The sequence below is a fragment of the Meles meles genome, chromosome 16 (genome assembly GCF_922984935.1).
Source record: "Meles meles chromosome 16, mMelMel3.1 paternal haplotype, whole genome shotgun sequence".
Lineage (NCBI taxonomy): Eukaryota > Metazoa > Chordata > Mammalia > Carnivora > Mustelidae > Meles > Meles meles.
Window position 1 is genome coordinate 82351593 of NC_060081.1, and position 15562 is coordinate 82367154.

Consider the following 15562-nt stretch of genomic DNA (forward strand, 5'->3'; position numbering starts at 1 on the left):
TGGCAGGGCTGGCCGCCTCGGGGACTTTGGACTCGGCCTGGGGTCGGTGTTCAGGAGGCGGGGCACGCCTGCGTCTCCAGGGCCCAGCCCGTCCCTGTCGCCCATCTTCACCCAGTCAGCCCCCAGCCAGCTTCTGCTGTCCAGCCGCAGACCCTGCTCAGCCCGCTGTCCGTGCCGTCAGCCGCGACACAAGGACACCAGCCTCTCCCAGAGCGCTTGCTTGTCCAGCACCTGGCTAGAACGGGCTCTGGATTCCTGGCAGACTCCGGAGCTACCCTACAACCCAAAACAAGAGGAGGCCCCAATAAAACCTCTAACACCCAGATGTGACGAACACGTCCCGAGTAGTCTTTATAATAAAATTAGTATTGAATCGTATAACACAGCGTCCAAGAAAAGATACAAAAGTTGGAATGCAGAAATTGATTTGTAGAAAACATCACAGCATCACTCCCTGCCCCGCCCCTGCCCCGCCCCCCACCACTGGCAGAAAGTTCTGCAGCAAGGCCACGGAAGGGGGGCGGGGCAAGCCCCTCCTAGTGTAAACAGTTGTCTGCCACATCCCCCAGGCCACAGGACGAGGATGTGCCGAGACTGGGTCAGAGCTGCCTTGCAGCGGAGGGTGAGGGTTTGCTGAGGTGAGGGCAGACCAGAAATATACCCTGAGGGACAGGGGGAGTTCCTCAGCCTTGCAAAGACAGACAGAGGACAGGTTGTCCCAGAAGCCCTGACCTGGGAGCAGGCTTGAGTTTGCAAAGGGGACGCAGAGCTCAGGCTGAAGGCACAAGGCTGCCCATCCAGGGGCACCTCAGTCTCAGTCCCCACCCACACACCCATGGTCCGGCAAGGTTGTGTGTGCATCTGGTTCTGGTCTGCCCTTCCACCTGCAAGGGCAGGTGGCCCCTGAAGGACACAGGGCTGTGGGCCCCAGTAAAACAGGGTAGTGGGGACAGAAAAAAGGCCGTCTCTTCCAGGGAGGCCTCTTTGTCTAAGTTTGGGATAAGGAACCTGTTCCAGTAAAAAAGACACTGGCGTCTGGTTTATTTCAGAAAATAGAAAACCCGGGGGCCTGGCTGGCTTAGTTGGTAGAACACGCAGCTCTTAATCTCAGGGCCATGAGTTCAAGCACACACTGGGCAGGGAGCCTACTTGTAAAAAAAGAAAAAAGGAAAGAAAGAAAGAAGGCTGAGCCCCACAGCCAGCACCCAGCGTGGTCAGGGATGGCATCCAAAGACCAAAGAGTAACCCCGCGAGGATTTCCTTCTCCGCCCCAAACCTTCCCAGCAACACCAGAAGGTCCAGAGGACCTCCCCCACTTCCCACACCCCTGAGATGTTCCCTGCAAAATGTCCCAACCAAGGCAGCACAGCAGGGAGACTGGGGTGTCCCTCTTCCAAGCGAAGGCACGTGCTGGCAGGGCAGGGCCTGGCCTGCCCCCTGTCCCGGGAGAGGCCGAGGCTCCACAAGAGGATTATTGCTCAGAACCCCAGCACAGACCCAGTCGGGTCGGCGGGGCGGCCAGCAGTACCCAACCCCAACCGAAGGCACGTGGGATGCTGCTGAGTGCGGCCTGACAAGGCCGGCTGCAGAAGAGGCGAGGGGACTTTGCCTCCAAGTCCTGGCAGCCCGAGGGCAGGGAGCAGGCAGCGTGGGCTCTTCAGGGAGACAGGGCAGGCCTCCTCCGAACGCGCACCTGGCTGGCGGGCACGAGGCTCTGCTGGTCCTCGCAGAAGTCCAGGAATCTCCGCCAGAGAGGGCAACAGCGCAGGAGGCGGTGGTCCCCTGTGCAGGTTGATGGACGGGGGTCCGTGGTGGACCCCAGCCCCGCCGGGGCCCTCCCCGCCCCGCCCCGGCCCTCCTGCCCTAGCCCCTCGGCCACACCCCCGGGGGAGAAGCCCCGCCCCGCCCCCAGCCGCGCAGCCACACCCCCCGGGAGAAGCCCCGCCCCGCCCCCAGCCGCGCAGCCACACCCCCCGGGAGAAGCCCCGCCCTGCCCCCAGCCGCGCAGCCACACCCCCCGGGAGAAGCCCCGCCCCGCCCCCAGCCGCGCAGCCACACCCCCGGGAGAAGCCCCGCCCCCACCGAGCAGCCGGCGGTCCTACCGATGAAGCAGAGACCCTCTTTGGCCCGGGTGATGGCCACGTTCACTTGACTGGGGTCCACCACAAAGCCCAGGAACCTCTTCAGCCAGCTCTTCGTCGGCCGCTGGTCCAGGTCACTCTCGGGGCACGTGCGCACGGTGCTCACCAGCACATATCGCCACTCGCTTCCTGCGCAGTTGGGCGCACGGATGAGGCCCCTCCCAGGTCCCCGCACCCACCCGCTGGCCCGCGAGTCCCCTCCGCAGAGCCCTCCGCAGAGCCGCGCTCACCCTGGCTCTTGGTGATGGAGCACACGCTCACTCCGGTGACACCCTCTTGCCCAAGCCTCTTGCCGATCTCGGCAGCCTGAGCATTGTAGGGCGTGAGAATGGCAACGTCCTTGGGGTCCACGGTCCCGCCCAGGGTCAGCTGCTTAGCAATGCGGACCTGAGGGACCAAGGGGGGGCTGCTGGAGCAGGCCTTGGCACCTCCCCTGCCCTGGACACCCGAGCCTCACCTGTTCCCTTAGTCCCTCTGCCTCCTCCTCCAGGAAGCCCTCCCTGACCAAGGGGCACCAGGGAAAGTCTCACTGACACTCACCACCTCGGCCACCTCCTCCGGGTTGGCCTTGGAGTTTTCATTCCCTTCATCTGTGGACACCAGTAGGCTCTGCTCACGGCCCTGCACGTGGCCAAAGATGACAGAGCAGCTCTCCTTGCCAGTGTGGCCCAGGATGCTGGGCGGCCGCTTCAGGCCTGGCCAGGTCTTCAGCTTCTTCTTGTAGAACTCCGTGGAGGGGAAGGCACAGATGTCCGCGTGCTGCAAGGCAGGGCGTGAGCCTGGTCACCTGTCTAGCTGTCCCGGGGCCAAGAGCTGGGGGTCTTGGAGGCCAGGGTGGACACAGGAGGTCGAGGTGTGGACAGCAACCCCTTGGGCATCCCTGGCCTCAGACCACACCACGGCCAGAGACGGCAAGGCTGGGACCGGCTTACCATGCGGTACTGTGTGTCCAGCAGGTAGGCATCCGCGTGATACCTCTCAAAGAGAGACCGGTCCAGCCCCAGATTCTGCAGCTGCTCACTCCTGACCACAGGCCGCAGCTGCTTGTGGTCCCCCAGAAGAACCACCTGCAGACACAGGCAACCACCGTCCCGACACCTGCAGACCTCGAGGTACCAGCCCATGGCGTGGCCACTCTACCACCAGGAGGCGGTCCTCCGGGGCGAAAGCCACACCCACTGTCACCGCCTGGAGCTGCCAGCTCAGCGCCCAGCTGGCTCACCTTCTCCAGCCCTGAGAAGGCCACGAGCGGGATGAGGGTCTCGGGCTCCGTGGCCATGCCTGCTTCGTCGATGAGGACCTGCCGCACGGCCAGCCTCCTGAGGCCGGCTGAGGCCGCGCACGAACACGTACACAAGACCACCCTGTGCTGCTCCAGCTCGAACCTCCGCGCCTTTCCCAGCACCTGCTTGTACCTGCATGGGGACAGCCCTCGGTCACACAGGGACCCCCCCCCCCCACGCATCTCCACCGTGGAGACAACGGCAGGCCCCAGCGGCTTACCGGTTGAGGTCATCCTTGGAAAAGACCTCCCCTTTCTGCACCCGAGCGTCGAACCCCCTGATGTCCGCCGCGTAGGGGTTGGAGGCCTGCCGGACCCTGTGGTGCAGGGTGATGCTCCTGGGGTGGGAGAGACAGCCGTGAAGCCCCGTGTTAGTCCTCGCCCCGACAGGACTGTGGAGTCCCGCACCCACAGACTGCCAAGAGACTGCACCTGAGGCTCTGGTTGGGCCTCCCCTCCCGAGGGGTCTTCTTGGGCGGGCCTCTGCTGCCCACACTGGGCACAGGGAATTCAGTGGCCTCGGCCTGCTCGCTGTACACTCGCAGCGGCTTCAGCTCTGCCCTCCTGCTCAGCAGCAGTCCTGGCGGCAACAGGACATGAGTCCCCGTCCCCCCGGGGCCAGCACCGTCAGGCAAAGCCCCCACACAACCAGCCCAGCGCACCTGCCAGGACGTCTACCGACTTGTTAGAGGGGCCACAGTACAAGACACACGGGGCCCCCCGCAGCTCCTTCGTGGGGGCTCCCCCAGCCGTCACCTGCTCCTCATTTGCCTTGTGAAACCAGAACACGATGTGGAAACCCACCACCGTCTTCCCTGTGCCTGCGGGCAGAGAGCGTCACGAACAGAGCCCCTGGCCGCCCGCGCAGGCAGCCCGAGGCCCCAGCCCCGCAGCACGGGCCCCACCTGGCGGGCCCTGGATGGCTGTGAACGGTTTCTGCAGCGCTGCCCTGACAGCCCGGTTCTGGCTGGAGTTCAGCGTGTGGCGGCCTCCGGGCAGGTCGAACGTGCGTTTCTCCAGGAGCCTGCTGTACGTGCCTAAGAAAGGGCCAGGCCTGCCTGAGCAGGGGCGCAGGGCGGGACCCAGGCAGGACGAAGGGACGAGGGAGAGCTGGAGGGTCCCGGACCTACCTCTGTGGAGGGTCTGCTCGGGAGCCAGGTGGCGGGGCAGAGGGATGGGCCGGCCCAGAGCAATGCTGACCACCAGCGGGGACGCACCGTCCAACCTACTCACAGCTTCTTCCTTGCGACTGCGGGCAGGTGGCAGTGAAGAGGGACCGGGGACATCCACGGGAGTCCCCCCAGGAGGGGACCCAAGGAGCTCTCGCCCCACCCGGCCCGCGTTTCCCCAGCGTCTCCCCGTGGAAGCTACTCACATGTCAGGAAGCTGCTTGGGCAGCACCTCGATAGTGAATCGGGAGCCCGGTCTCAGCACCTCTTCAGGAACTTTCTCCATGGGCATGTGCTGGACGAAGAAGTACACCTGCCCGGAGGTCTCCTGCCGGTCGGCCTGGCCCTCCTTCGGGTCCCAGTGTTCCATCAGCCCGTGGGCCACCCACGTGTACGTGTCAGGGTCGATGCTCAGGAGGGGAGGCTGGTCAGGGCCAGCCGGGGGATGCGGCTCCCCTGCCACGGGTGTGGCCGGCAGCCCCTCGAGCCGGATGCAGAGGTAGCAGTGGCCGAAGCCGAGGTCAATGCCGTGCTCGCCGAGGAAGGACGGCTCCAGGCAGAAGGAGCCGCGCAGCTGTCCCCGCGCCACCTGCTTTGCGTCCCAGGACACACTGACGTGCTGCAGCGTGATGGAGTCACCCTCCGAGACGGCGCCTGTGGCCGACTCCAGACAGCAGAACGGCCCCCACACGCGGGCGTACTCGCCTTCATCGAGACACCGGTCCCGCACCGCCCGGGGCGCCTGGTCCAGGAAGCAGTCCCCGGGCCGCTCCACGTGCTGCAGGCAGAGGGTGAGACCCGGCGCCACCGTGCACAGCTGTAGGCTGGGCGCCAGGAAGCCCCGCTGCAGGCCGGCGCTGAGCTGCACTTGCAGGACGTCCCCGCTGCCCAGCTCCCGGGACACCTCCACGAAGTGGCCACAGCGGCTGTGCCTCACGCTGCCCAGCTCCCGGGGCGGGGGCTCCGCCGTGCCCAGCTCCTGCACCAGGGCCGCCGCCTCGGGCCACCGCTCCGCCTGCACGAGCTCCAGCAGCCGCTCCCACGGGGCGGCGTCCACCCGCCGGGTGTGGGGGTCCAGCAGGGCGCCGGGCAGCGGGGAGCGCGGCCCTTCCGCCCGCACCGAGTAGATGCGGCGCCGCCATTCCAGCCGCAGGCCCGGCCGCCCGGCCAGGTCCCTGGGGTGCTCGGCCAGCTGCAGGGCTCGGTAGGGCACAGGGCAGGGGTCAGGCAGGGTCTCGGGGTTGGTGGGGAAGAGCAGCTTGAAGCCGCGGGCGCCCGTCTCCACGCCCGCCACAATGCCCAGCTTGCCCCGCGGCTGGACCCTGAGCCGCGCCGCCAGATGTAGGCTTCGGGCCTGGCGCTGGTAGGCCTGGGCGCGCGCCTGCTGGTGGCTGAACTCCTGGCACAGCCCGTCGATGTCCCTGGCAGAGTAGGGGGCGCCCCCGTGGCCCAGCGCCAGCAGGACCTGCCGCTGCAGCGCCACGTCCAGGTACCTGCGGATGGGCGAGGTGGCCCACGTGTACCAGTCCACCCGCAGCGCGTAGTGCCCCGCCGCCTGCAGCTCGCCCTGGCGGGAGCGGCCAAACACAGAACGGCCCAGGGCCTTGCGGAGGTCGAGGCCCACGGGAGCCAGGGAGGGGTGCACGTCGTCCGTGGTGATGAGGTCCGCCAGCAGGTCGTGGTCCCGGGCACGGGCCGCGGGCTGCAGGCGTCTCCACAGGGCGGCCAGGAGGTAGACCTGGGGGCCGGGGGACCCACAGCCCCGCAGGTGGTGGCGCAGGTGCAGGGACAGGGGCAGCAGCTCCCCGTGCTTCTCCCCCAGCACCGCAAGCTGGCGCTCACCGGGCGCGGGCTGCCACCGCAGCGGCGTGACCGTCCGCGTGCACTCACTGCTCACAAGGAGCTCGGCCGCCAGGCTGTTGAACTGGATCATGTACTCCTTGACCATGGTGTGGGCCGTGCGGAAGCCCAGCACGCTGTCCTCGCTGGGCTGCTCATAGTTCGCGTCGGTCCCCAGGCGGGCTCGGCGCAGCACCCGGGAGAAGTGGCAGGCGGCCACAACACAGGCGTCCACAGAATCCAAGAGGCTGGGCAGCTCCCTGCCGGCGCCCGGGTGCTGCCTGATGACGTGCTCGGCCTCCTCGTAGGACAGCTGGCGGTCAGAGCGGATCACAGAGGGCGCAAAGTGCAGGCCTTTGAGCTGGTCGCTGCCCTTCTCAACCGTGAGGAAGAGGGAGACGGCCAAGCGATCCTGGCCCGGCAGGAGGCTGAGCGCGTCCTGGCAGAGGCTGGCCGGCAGCATGGGCTGCGGCTCCCGGTCAGGGGCATAGAACGTCACGCCCCTTCTGCGTGCCTCCAGGTCCAGAGGCCCGTCCCTGGGGATGGCGCTGGCCACGTCGGCGATGTGCACGGCCACCTCGTACCTGGAGCCCAGATCTCGGACGCTGAGGGCATCGTCCAGGTAGCGGGCACCCTGGGGGTCCACGGTGAAGGTCAGAAAGCTGCGGCAGTCCTCCCGGCGGCCGGGCGCCCGGCTGAGCTCTGCCCGGTACTTCTGCAGCGCCTTGCTGACGGAGGCCGGCTCTGGGCACGGCGCCCTCAGGCCGTGCTCCAAGTCCAGGATGCGGAGGCCCTGCTCCCAGGTGGTGGCCTCGGGTAGCACTTCCAGGATGATGCCCAGCGGGTAGTAGAAGCGGGGCCGCCACAGGACGACGCGCACCAGGAAGAGCCGGCTGCCGCGGGCCTCGGCGGGGAGCCGCTCGTACCCCACGCGCCGCACGCGGCCCTGCTGGACGCAGTGCACAGGAACCTGCAGCGGGTCCTTCAGCTCGGCCACGAAGATCTTGGTCACGGAGCCGTCGATGGGGGTCATGAGGCGAGGGTCCCACTCGTCCATGCGGCACACAAACACCAGCTCCCGCCGTTTCCTCTGGAGCACGCCCACCACGCGGCCCTGCAGCGTCCCCGAGGGGCCTCTGTCTGCGCCCAGGACCTCCACCAGCACCTCGTCCCCGCTGAAGGCCATGCCACAGTGCAGGCGGCCCCTGATGTGGATGGGGCCGCAGTCCGCGTCGTCCAGTGGGACGGCCAGCGCCCGCTCGAAGGTCTCCTGCACGAAGGTGCAGGGGCGGTACAGCTCGGGCTCCGAGCTCAGCAGCTTCCGCAGCGTGGCCCGCGGCAGGCTCCTGTACTGCCGGGTCTGCTGTGGGGACTCGGGCCGGGCGACGGCATCCAGCAGCCCGTCTTCCCGGACGGTCACCACCACGTTCCGGGCTTCATCCAGGAGCTCCTGCAGGATGGAGTCGTCCGCGTTGAGCTCCATGTCGGAGGGCCAGAAGTCGGACTCAGAGTCCTCGAGGTCCTCGGGGTCCTCATCTTCCGTGGCCGTCAGCCCGGCCACTGCCTTCTCCGGGGCCACGTCCCCCATCGATGAGTTCCCTCCTGAGGTCGTGTCCTCCGCCTCTGGGGGCACCGTGGCGGTCTCCCTCACTGCCGGGCAGCCCCCCGCCGCAGACCCCAGGGCCGCGTCCCCAGCCTCTGTGCTCCGTGTGGCTTCGTCTCCCGCTGCCGAGGCCTTGGAAGGGGATGTCCTCCCTTCAGCCCCTGGTGCCACCTTGTCCGTGGCCACGTGCTCTGTGGCTAGAGCTCCTGCTGTGCCCTCTTCCGGGGCAGCGTCCTGGGCCACGGCAGCCACAGATCTCTCTGCTTGGAGGGCACAGCGCTGCCTCCTGCTCTGGACCACGCTCTGCTCGATGTGCTCCAGGGACAGGCTCTCGGGCCAGACGCTGTGGTGCTCCACGCACTCGCGGATGAAGCTCCTCCAGAGCTTGCTACAGGCTCCGAAGGAGCAGAGGGCCACGGCGTTGCCCACAGCCACCACCTGGGACTGGGCGCGCGTCATGACGGTGTTGAGCACGCGGGCATCGGTGAAGAAGCCCAGGGCGTGCGCCCCCGAGCTCAGCAGGCTGCTGTGGTCGTGCACCGTGCTCAGCACCACAGCGCGGAACTCCCGCCCTGCGAGGGGGCATGGTCAGGCCCGGGAGGAGAGCCCACCCGACTCCGCACCGGCCCTCCCCATCCCGGCACCCGCCACCCACCTGGCAGGATCTCAAAGCTGCCCACAGACACCTGGCCCAGGTCCCTCTTCCTCAGCTCCTGTCTCAGCGCGCCCACCTGCAGACACACGCGGCCAGAGCAGCCGGCCCGAGTGAGCCCCCGCGGGGGGACACCAGGCCCACGGCCCGGAGCCCGGCCCCAGCCGCGGGTTCGAGCCCCACACCACAGCCCGGCGGACTCATCCCTCAGCCCCTCTCTCAGGAGGAACCACTGAGGCTGAGCAGGTCCCCGTCCGACCGCGGAGGGACCCGCCCCCTCCTCCGGGCGTCCCTGCCGGAAGTGGGGAGGTGGGCTGTTGCGGGCGGCAGGGGCTCACCTGGGCACCGTGGGACACAGCGCAGATGTGCCTCTGCTCGCGGCGGCCCCAGCAGGGGGGCCAGCTCTGGTAGATTTCCCGCACCTTCTCCACCACCTGGGCCACCTCCGCCGCGTTCAGCCAGGACGCGCCTGACAGGTCCCGCTCGGGGGTGCCCGCCACGTGGCAGAACGTGAGAGGGTAGAGCGTGGGGTGGCGAGGGACCCGGCCGCTGGCGTGGATGGGGCTGCCCTCGGCCAGGTAGAAGTGCCGCGAGACGAAGCGGAGGACGGCCTCGGTGCAGCGGTAGTTCTCGTGGAAGACGAACCGGCTGCACCGCGCCACGGCGTGGGTCTCCCGCTGGTAGTGCCAGAAGAGGCGGCAGAGCAGGGTGTAGCCCGCGGCCCGGGCGCCCGGCACGCTGAAGAGCCTGGGCGTGACCTGCCGGTGGTCCCCGGCCAGCACCAGGCGCGTGCCGGGGCCGGCGTAGCGCAGCGGGGTGAGCGCCTCGCACTCCAGCATCTGGGCCGCCTCGTCGATGAGGATGTGCGAGAAGAAGCCTCTGGGCACCCTGAGCTCGCGCGCCTGGGACGCCGTGGCCACCACGATGCGGTGCTGCTCCAACTCCGCCCGCGTCGGGGCGCGGAAGGCCCGGCGGTCCCCGGTCAGGAGACAGTAACGCAGCGTGGCCGCGTCCGTCTGGCTGGGCGGGCGGTCCGTGAACATCACCCGGAGCGGAGTGGCCTCGGGGTGGCCGCTGCTCACGTAGCGGTGGAAATGCTCCTCGATGTAGATGTCAGCCGCGCTGAGGGGAAGGGCACATGGTCCACCAGAGCACGTCCTGTGAGCCCAGCCCGGCCTGGACCCCAGGGATTCGGCAGAGGCACACCGACCCGCGTCCCGCCCCACACAGCTTTGACGCCAGCAGAGGGGCCAGAGGACAAGGTCAGAGTCGGAAGAGAACTGGCGACAGCACAGAGGGTCTGGGTGGTCAGGGAGGGATCCCTGGAGGAGGAGGCGAAGGAGCTGGCCGTGCAGAGAGGCAGAGAGGGGAGCTGCAGGGGCCCCTGCCCAAGGTAGCCCGGGACGCCGGAGACTGTGCTTGGCCGGGAGCTCAGTGGGTGGGCGGTGACGGGCACCAGCTCTCGGGAGCAGATGGAGAAGCACCGAGGCCAGGGTATCCTGGGGACACGGGAGAGCCCCTGGGCATCTCTGCAGGGACTTGCTCCCCAGGACCCCAGGGATCCCTGCAGGGACCTGCTCCCCAGGACCCCAGGGATCCCCAGGCCCACCATGGGAGGGACCCCTGCCTGGGCAGCAGGAAGTGCTGGGAGCTAGGAAAATCGTACCAACCACTGGGATCTGTTCAGAGAGACCGAGGGAAGATGGCGGCAGAGCCCGGCCCTGGGAACTGCCGGATGGGCCGCGCCCAACGCCCCCCAACAGCTCTGTCTGGCCTGGGGTCTCTGTGGAGGCACTCACAGCCCCGCCCACAGACAGCAGACCCTGACCCCCAGGGCACCTTGCACTGGGCCCGAAGCACAAATGTTCCATCTCTTTTAGCCCAGGGAAAGTCCCAAGGATCAGCGTGACCCTGACCGTCCTAAGAGCGGCACTGTCCCCTACCCCCGCAGCGTCCACGGGGCAGCCCGAGGACACGGGCCCAGCCTGCACCCTGCTTTGCCGATGGCCGGGCAAGGCCGGCGACCCACTCTAGCACAGGCTGCCAGGCCTCCAGGGACCCTGGGAATGCCCAGCTCCCCTCCTCACAGGGACATAGCAGCCAGCGGCAGGCCGGCCCCGGCCCAGCAAGCAGGCGGCGGCTCTGGGCTCACCTGTTGGTGTGCGTGCAGATGAGCACCCTGGTGTGGGGCTGCCGGATTACCTCCAGGGAGGCCATGGCCAGTGTGTAGGTCTTGCCTGTGCCAAAGGGGCCGTAGATGAGCAGGGGGGCAATGGGCCGGCCGCCCCCCGGGCTGCCACCTGCAATGAGCGCCACGGCCAGCTTCTGCTTGTGGTTGCCGTGCATCGCGGGGGGCGCGGGCAGAGGCCGGGGCAAGGAGCACGTCGGCAGGTCTGGTACCACCAGTCGCACGTCCGGCAGCGCGTCCACCGCCTGGTGCCAGAAGCGGAAGGTCAGCGGGTCGATCTGGAACTGCACCTCAAGGAGGGGGCTGGTTTCGGGCCGCAGCCCCAGGGCCACGCAGCAGCGGGCGGGCAGCAGCAGCCACAGCGCCCGCTCCGAGCTGGCCCGCGTTTCCAGCTGCACTTCAAACACCGTGCGGTCGGGTGCGGGGACGGGGGCCACCAGGGCTGTGCTGACCGCCCGGCCCAGCAGGAAGCCCTCGTCCGTGTCCGGCATCCACGAGGAGGGTGTGGGGACCTCGGCGTAGAGGGCCCCCGATGGCGGGAAGAGCATGCCCAGGGCCGGCGTCTCCAGGACCGTCCGCAGGGACACCGGGCCCCGGAAGTTCAGCCTGGCGGGGAGAGTGGGGTCAGCGCTCCGGGGCCGGGACTCTGCGGCCCCACAGCCCAGCGGCCCTCGCCCACCTGGCCACCAGCCGCAGCTGAGCCGTCTCCTCCTCATAGAGAAACTGGTGCACCCTCGAGCGGTAGTCGGCGCAGGACGTGGGGCCTGGGGCGGGGCCTGGGGCGGGGCCCCCGGGACGGAAGTCCAGCGCCAGGGCGGGAGCCTTGTACTTGGCCACCAGGGCCACCTGCTCGGCCGTCCGCTCCACACCGGGCACCACGTGGCGGTTGCCCGTGTGCCAGCGCTCCAGCTCCTCGGCGCGGCCGCTCGCCGGCCTGACCTGCGGCCCCGGGCAGCACGCCGGGCCCAGCAGCAGCCGCAGCTTCCGGAGCAGGGCAGGCCGGCGGCCGAAGTCGAAAACCACCCACTGCTCGAAGCAGCCGAAGGAGGCGCCCTGCACGCGCACCTCTACCTGGAACCTGGCCGGGGGGGCGCGCACTTGGAAGCGCTCCCCCTTTGCATAGCGCTGGCCCGGCGGGAGGCGGGGGGCCACCAGCGAGAAGTCTGCTCCCAGCTCCTGCTTGAGCAGGGCCACGTGCAGCAGGGGTTCCTGGGGGAGAGACTGGATGGGGAGGCGGCCCCAGACCCTGCCCGCCCATCAGCGTCCAGGTGGACACTCGGGCCCCTCCCCACACTGCTGGGCTTCCCAGCTGTGAACCCAGAAGGGCGCTCGGCCCATCTGAACCTTGGGGTTCCTCCCTGCAAATGGGGTCCCAGAGCAGTCCCTGTAGAGGGTGAGTGAGGGGAGGGTGTCACAGGGGACACACAGGGCACAGGGTCCTCCCTCTCTGAACCAGACACTCTGACCAGCTCGACCCAGAGACCCACGCATCGCTTCAGACCACACAGGCGGTTCCAACCCGGAGCCCAACCTCCCCCCCTCCCCGGCTGAGCTGACACCTCACCTCGGAGCGGACGTCAAATACCCAGCTGTGCTGTGTCTCCTTCTCGGGCACCTGATGCACCAAGGGCTGGTTGCACGTGACAGACACGCCATCGACGGTCTCCGCCAGCTGCACGGGATCCGGGCCGTCAGCAGGGGGACACTGGCCCCGGCAACCCCTCGCCCACCTGCCTGGCCCCCACTTACCACCAGGACCTCACTTCGACTCCGCTGGTACTCGGCCAGCAGCCGGGCCTGGTAAGACACCAGCCCCTCCTGCCAGGCGGCCTGCTCCCTCAGCTCCTGGCCCTGCGCGCGCCACACCCACTCCTGCAGCTCGGGCTCGGAATGCGCCTTGGTGCAGGCATCCCCGTACTCACAGAGGTCGGGTCTGGGCAATGGGAGGTCAGCAAGAAGAGCCGGGGTCAGCCCTGTCAGCCCAGTGCTGGCCTGTGGCGGGAGGCAGGGTGGATTCCGGGCCTGGGGCAGGGCACGGTGGGAACAGGGCCCCCCTCCACCCTGTGCCCACGAGAGAAGGCCCCCATGCGCCTCCCTCGACCACCCTCCAGAGGCCGGGGCGGGGACCAGCCGATAGCACAGAGGGGATAGAGAGCCCCTGGTCCCGGCTGAAGGGGGGCTTGCCCCCCACCCCCACCCCACTGTCCTCACTTGGGGCAGAGCTCAAACTTGGAGAGCCCCGTGGGTGGGCTGCGGTGCTCCCAGAGCTCGGTCGGGTCCAAGGCCACCATCTGCGCGTGCTCCAGGGATGCGCAGTGGTTCTCGAAGGCCTCCTGGGAGGGGCAGGTGACCAGGCAGGCACGGCAGTACAGCCGGACACTGGGAGGCTGGCCACAGGGGGCTGCACGTTCGTCCCCTCTGGGGGCAGGGGGCGAGAGCAGGTCCCGCCGCTGGAGCCCCCCCAGCTGCTCGGCCTCCCACACGGCCATCTCCACAGCACTGTGTGCGTACTGGCAGCGGGAGGCCCCGTGCCGGCACGGCCGCCCGCGCCCCACGTACATGCAGTAGGCCAGCGGCTGGCCGTATTGGGGCTGCGGCCGCACCTCCACGACCTGCTGCTTGCGCCGGCCCTCGCCGCTCACGTGGGCCAGGAGTGAAGGGCAGGCCCCGTGCTGGGGGCAGTGGCCCTGGGCGTCCACGGGGCAGAGGCGCGGAGGGCAGCTCCGGAAGCAGTGAGAGCAGAGCAGCTGGAAGTGGCCGCCGTGCTCGGCACGGATGGCGTCCGCGGGGCTGTACTGCTCCCCCTGGGCACCCCCACCTTGCAGCTCGGTCTTGAGCCACAGACGCCCGACATTGTGCTCACGCTCAAAGTTCCAGACCAGGGCCTCCTCCGGGCTCCGGGCGAAGGTACACTGGTTGCCGTGCCGCCGGCAGCCGAGCCCCGGGCTGTAGTACCAGCAGACGTCATAGCGGGCAGGCCGCGGGAAGCTGGGCCGGCGGGCCACCTTGCGCCACACCTGGTTCTTGGTGGCTCGCCTGAAGCGGGCCAGCAGGGTCTCTTGGGGACAGCGGTGCTCTGTCCGGCGCAGCACGTAGGTGCTCTCGTTGAGGCGCTGAGTGCAGCGGGGGCAGCCCAGGTGCAGGTCCACCTGGGCACACAGCCTGGCCAGAGACTGCTCCTTGGTGGCCATGGAGCTGGTGGGGGACGAACCGGACCCTGGCGACAGCACGCCTGGCCTGGCTCTGCGGAGGGCCGTCGGAGGCTCACAGCATCACCGGGTCCTCTGGGGCTGTTGGCCCGTGATGAGAAGTCTGGAGCAGGAGGAGCAAGGAGCACCGTCAGGCCCTGAGGCCAGGAGCCCCACAGGCACCCAGCCGGGGGCTCAGTCACACTCTGCCTCTCCTCCGGGTCAGGCAGAATTCCGTCCCGCAGACAGGAGGAGGGGCTTGTTCCTCCAAGGAGCTGGGCCCCCCTGACCTTGACCCAAGTAAGACCCCTCCCACTTCTGGGGGTTCCTCTGCGCCAGCCTGTGGGAGGAAGGGTGCCCTGGCAACAGGAGCCCTGGGGCCCACGGACTCTCGGGGCTCGCCGGGAGCCTCCCTCTCCACGCCCTCCGGCACCCGCGGGCGCAAACTCACGGCCGCCCTGCTCCGCGGGGCCGGGCTGGCTCGGGCGACCTCCGCGCACGGCGGGCCGCAGGGGGCACGGAGCCCGCGCAGGAAGCGGGGAAGCCCCGCGCGGAGGGGACTCGCAGGGAAACTCTGAGCGCGACCCCGGCGCGGCCGTGGGAGGAAGCGGTTGCCGCCTCAGCCTGGGGGGACGCCCGGCGCGGTGGGGCCGCGGAGGGACGGGGCTGAGAGCCCAAGCCCGGGACGCTCCGAACCGGGACGACCCTCGGGCTCCGGCCTCGGGGCGCAGAGATCGCGGCCCCTCCCCAGGCGGGGGCCAGGGTCGCGGCGACCGGGCTGCCCCGATACCCGGGGGCCGGGCGGGGGGGGGCGCAGGTGCTTCCCGGAGCCCCCGCCGCCCGCCCCTCCGCGGAGCGCGGCCGCCCCCGTTCCCCCGCGCCTGGGGGTGCCACGGAGCCCGCCCCGGAGGGCGGCCGAGACCCCGGCCCCTCGCGCGGCGCTTACCCTGCGCGCCCGGTGTCCGCCGGCGCCCTGCGATCACTTTCGTTTCTGCCGCGGGGCGCTCGCAGCGGCCGCCCCAGCGCGGAAATTACCTCACCCCCCCGCCCCGCCCTGCCCGCCGCCCCCGCCCCGCCCCCGCCCCGCCCCCCACCCCCGCCCCTCGGCCGCGGCGGCCAGGGCCCCCCTCCCCGAGGTCCACCCCGGCCCCAGGGTGCCCCAGGTGCCCCGCGCGCACGCCCATCCGCGGGGCGCCCCGGCCGGGCAGTTTGCAGAAGGGGCCAAGCCCGCGGCCCTGAGGAAGCCGGACAGCAGCGCGGGGGGAAGGGGCTGCGGCCGGTCCGCCCCTGGGCTGTGGAGCCGCCCCACGGCACACCGACCTGTCCGGGCTGGGGGGCGGGGGCTCGAGGACTGGGAAGGGGAGGGGCACGGGGGAGGCTTTCCTAAATGGCTGCATCCAGTCTAGGTCGGAGGGACCTGCCTACCCTCCTCCCTGGGGTTACATGCAAGCCCTGGACAGTGAGCGCTCCCCGTGCCAGAGGCAGGAGGGTCAGGAGCAC

General features: G+C 69.4%; 1 protein-coding gene across 1 annotated transcript; it reads right to left on the bottom strand.

Annotated features, from left to right (window-relative positions):
* Window positions 1-327: 327 nt before the first annotated feature.
* HELZ2 (helicase with zinc finger 2) lies at window positions 328-15085 on the bottom strand. Its single transcript, XM_045981007.1, has 20 exons — window positions 15009-15085; window positions 13086-14186; window positions 12624-12807; window positions 12439-12546; window positions 11554-12083; window positions 10839-11480; window positions 9025-9808; window positions 8690-8765; window positions 4799-8606; window positions 4554-4672; window positions 4329-4460; window positions 4086-4244; window positions 3856-4003; window positions 3645-3761; window positions 3364-3556; window positions 3074-3208; window positions 2682-2900; window positions 2372-2528; window positions 2103-2270; window positions 328-1782 (listed from the first exon to the last, which is right to left on the bottom strand). The coding sequence occupies exons 2-20, from the start codon at window positions 14063-14065 to the stop codon at window positions 1658-1660; spliced, it is 8784 nt and encodes a 2927-aa protein (XP_045836963.1). The 5' UTR covers window positions 14066-14186; window positions 15009-15085; the 3' UTR covers window positions 328-1657.
* Between the last annotated feature and the right edge of the window lie 477 nt (window positions 15086-15562).

What these genes read in the sequence shown, in the direction of transcription:
- HELZ2 (XM_045981007.1), bottom strand. Translation starts at nt 14,065, where the DNA reads ATGGCCACCAAGGAGCAGTCTCTGGCCAGGCTGTGTGCCCAGGTGGAC. An exon ending in TCCAAGGATGACCTCAACCG is followed by an intron (nt 3,557 to 3,644) that starts GTAAGCCGCTGG and finishes GTCCCCATGCAG; the next exon opens with GTACAAGCAGGTGCTGGGAA. An exon ending in AGAGGGTCTCTGCTTCATCG is followed by an intron (nt 1,783 to 2,102) that starts GTAGGACCGCCG and finishes CAACCTGCACAG; the next exon opens with GGGACCACCGCCTCCTGCGC.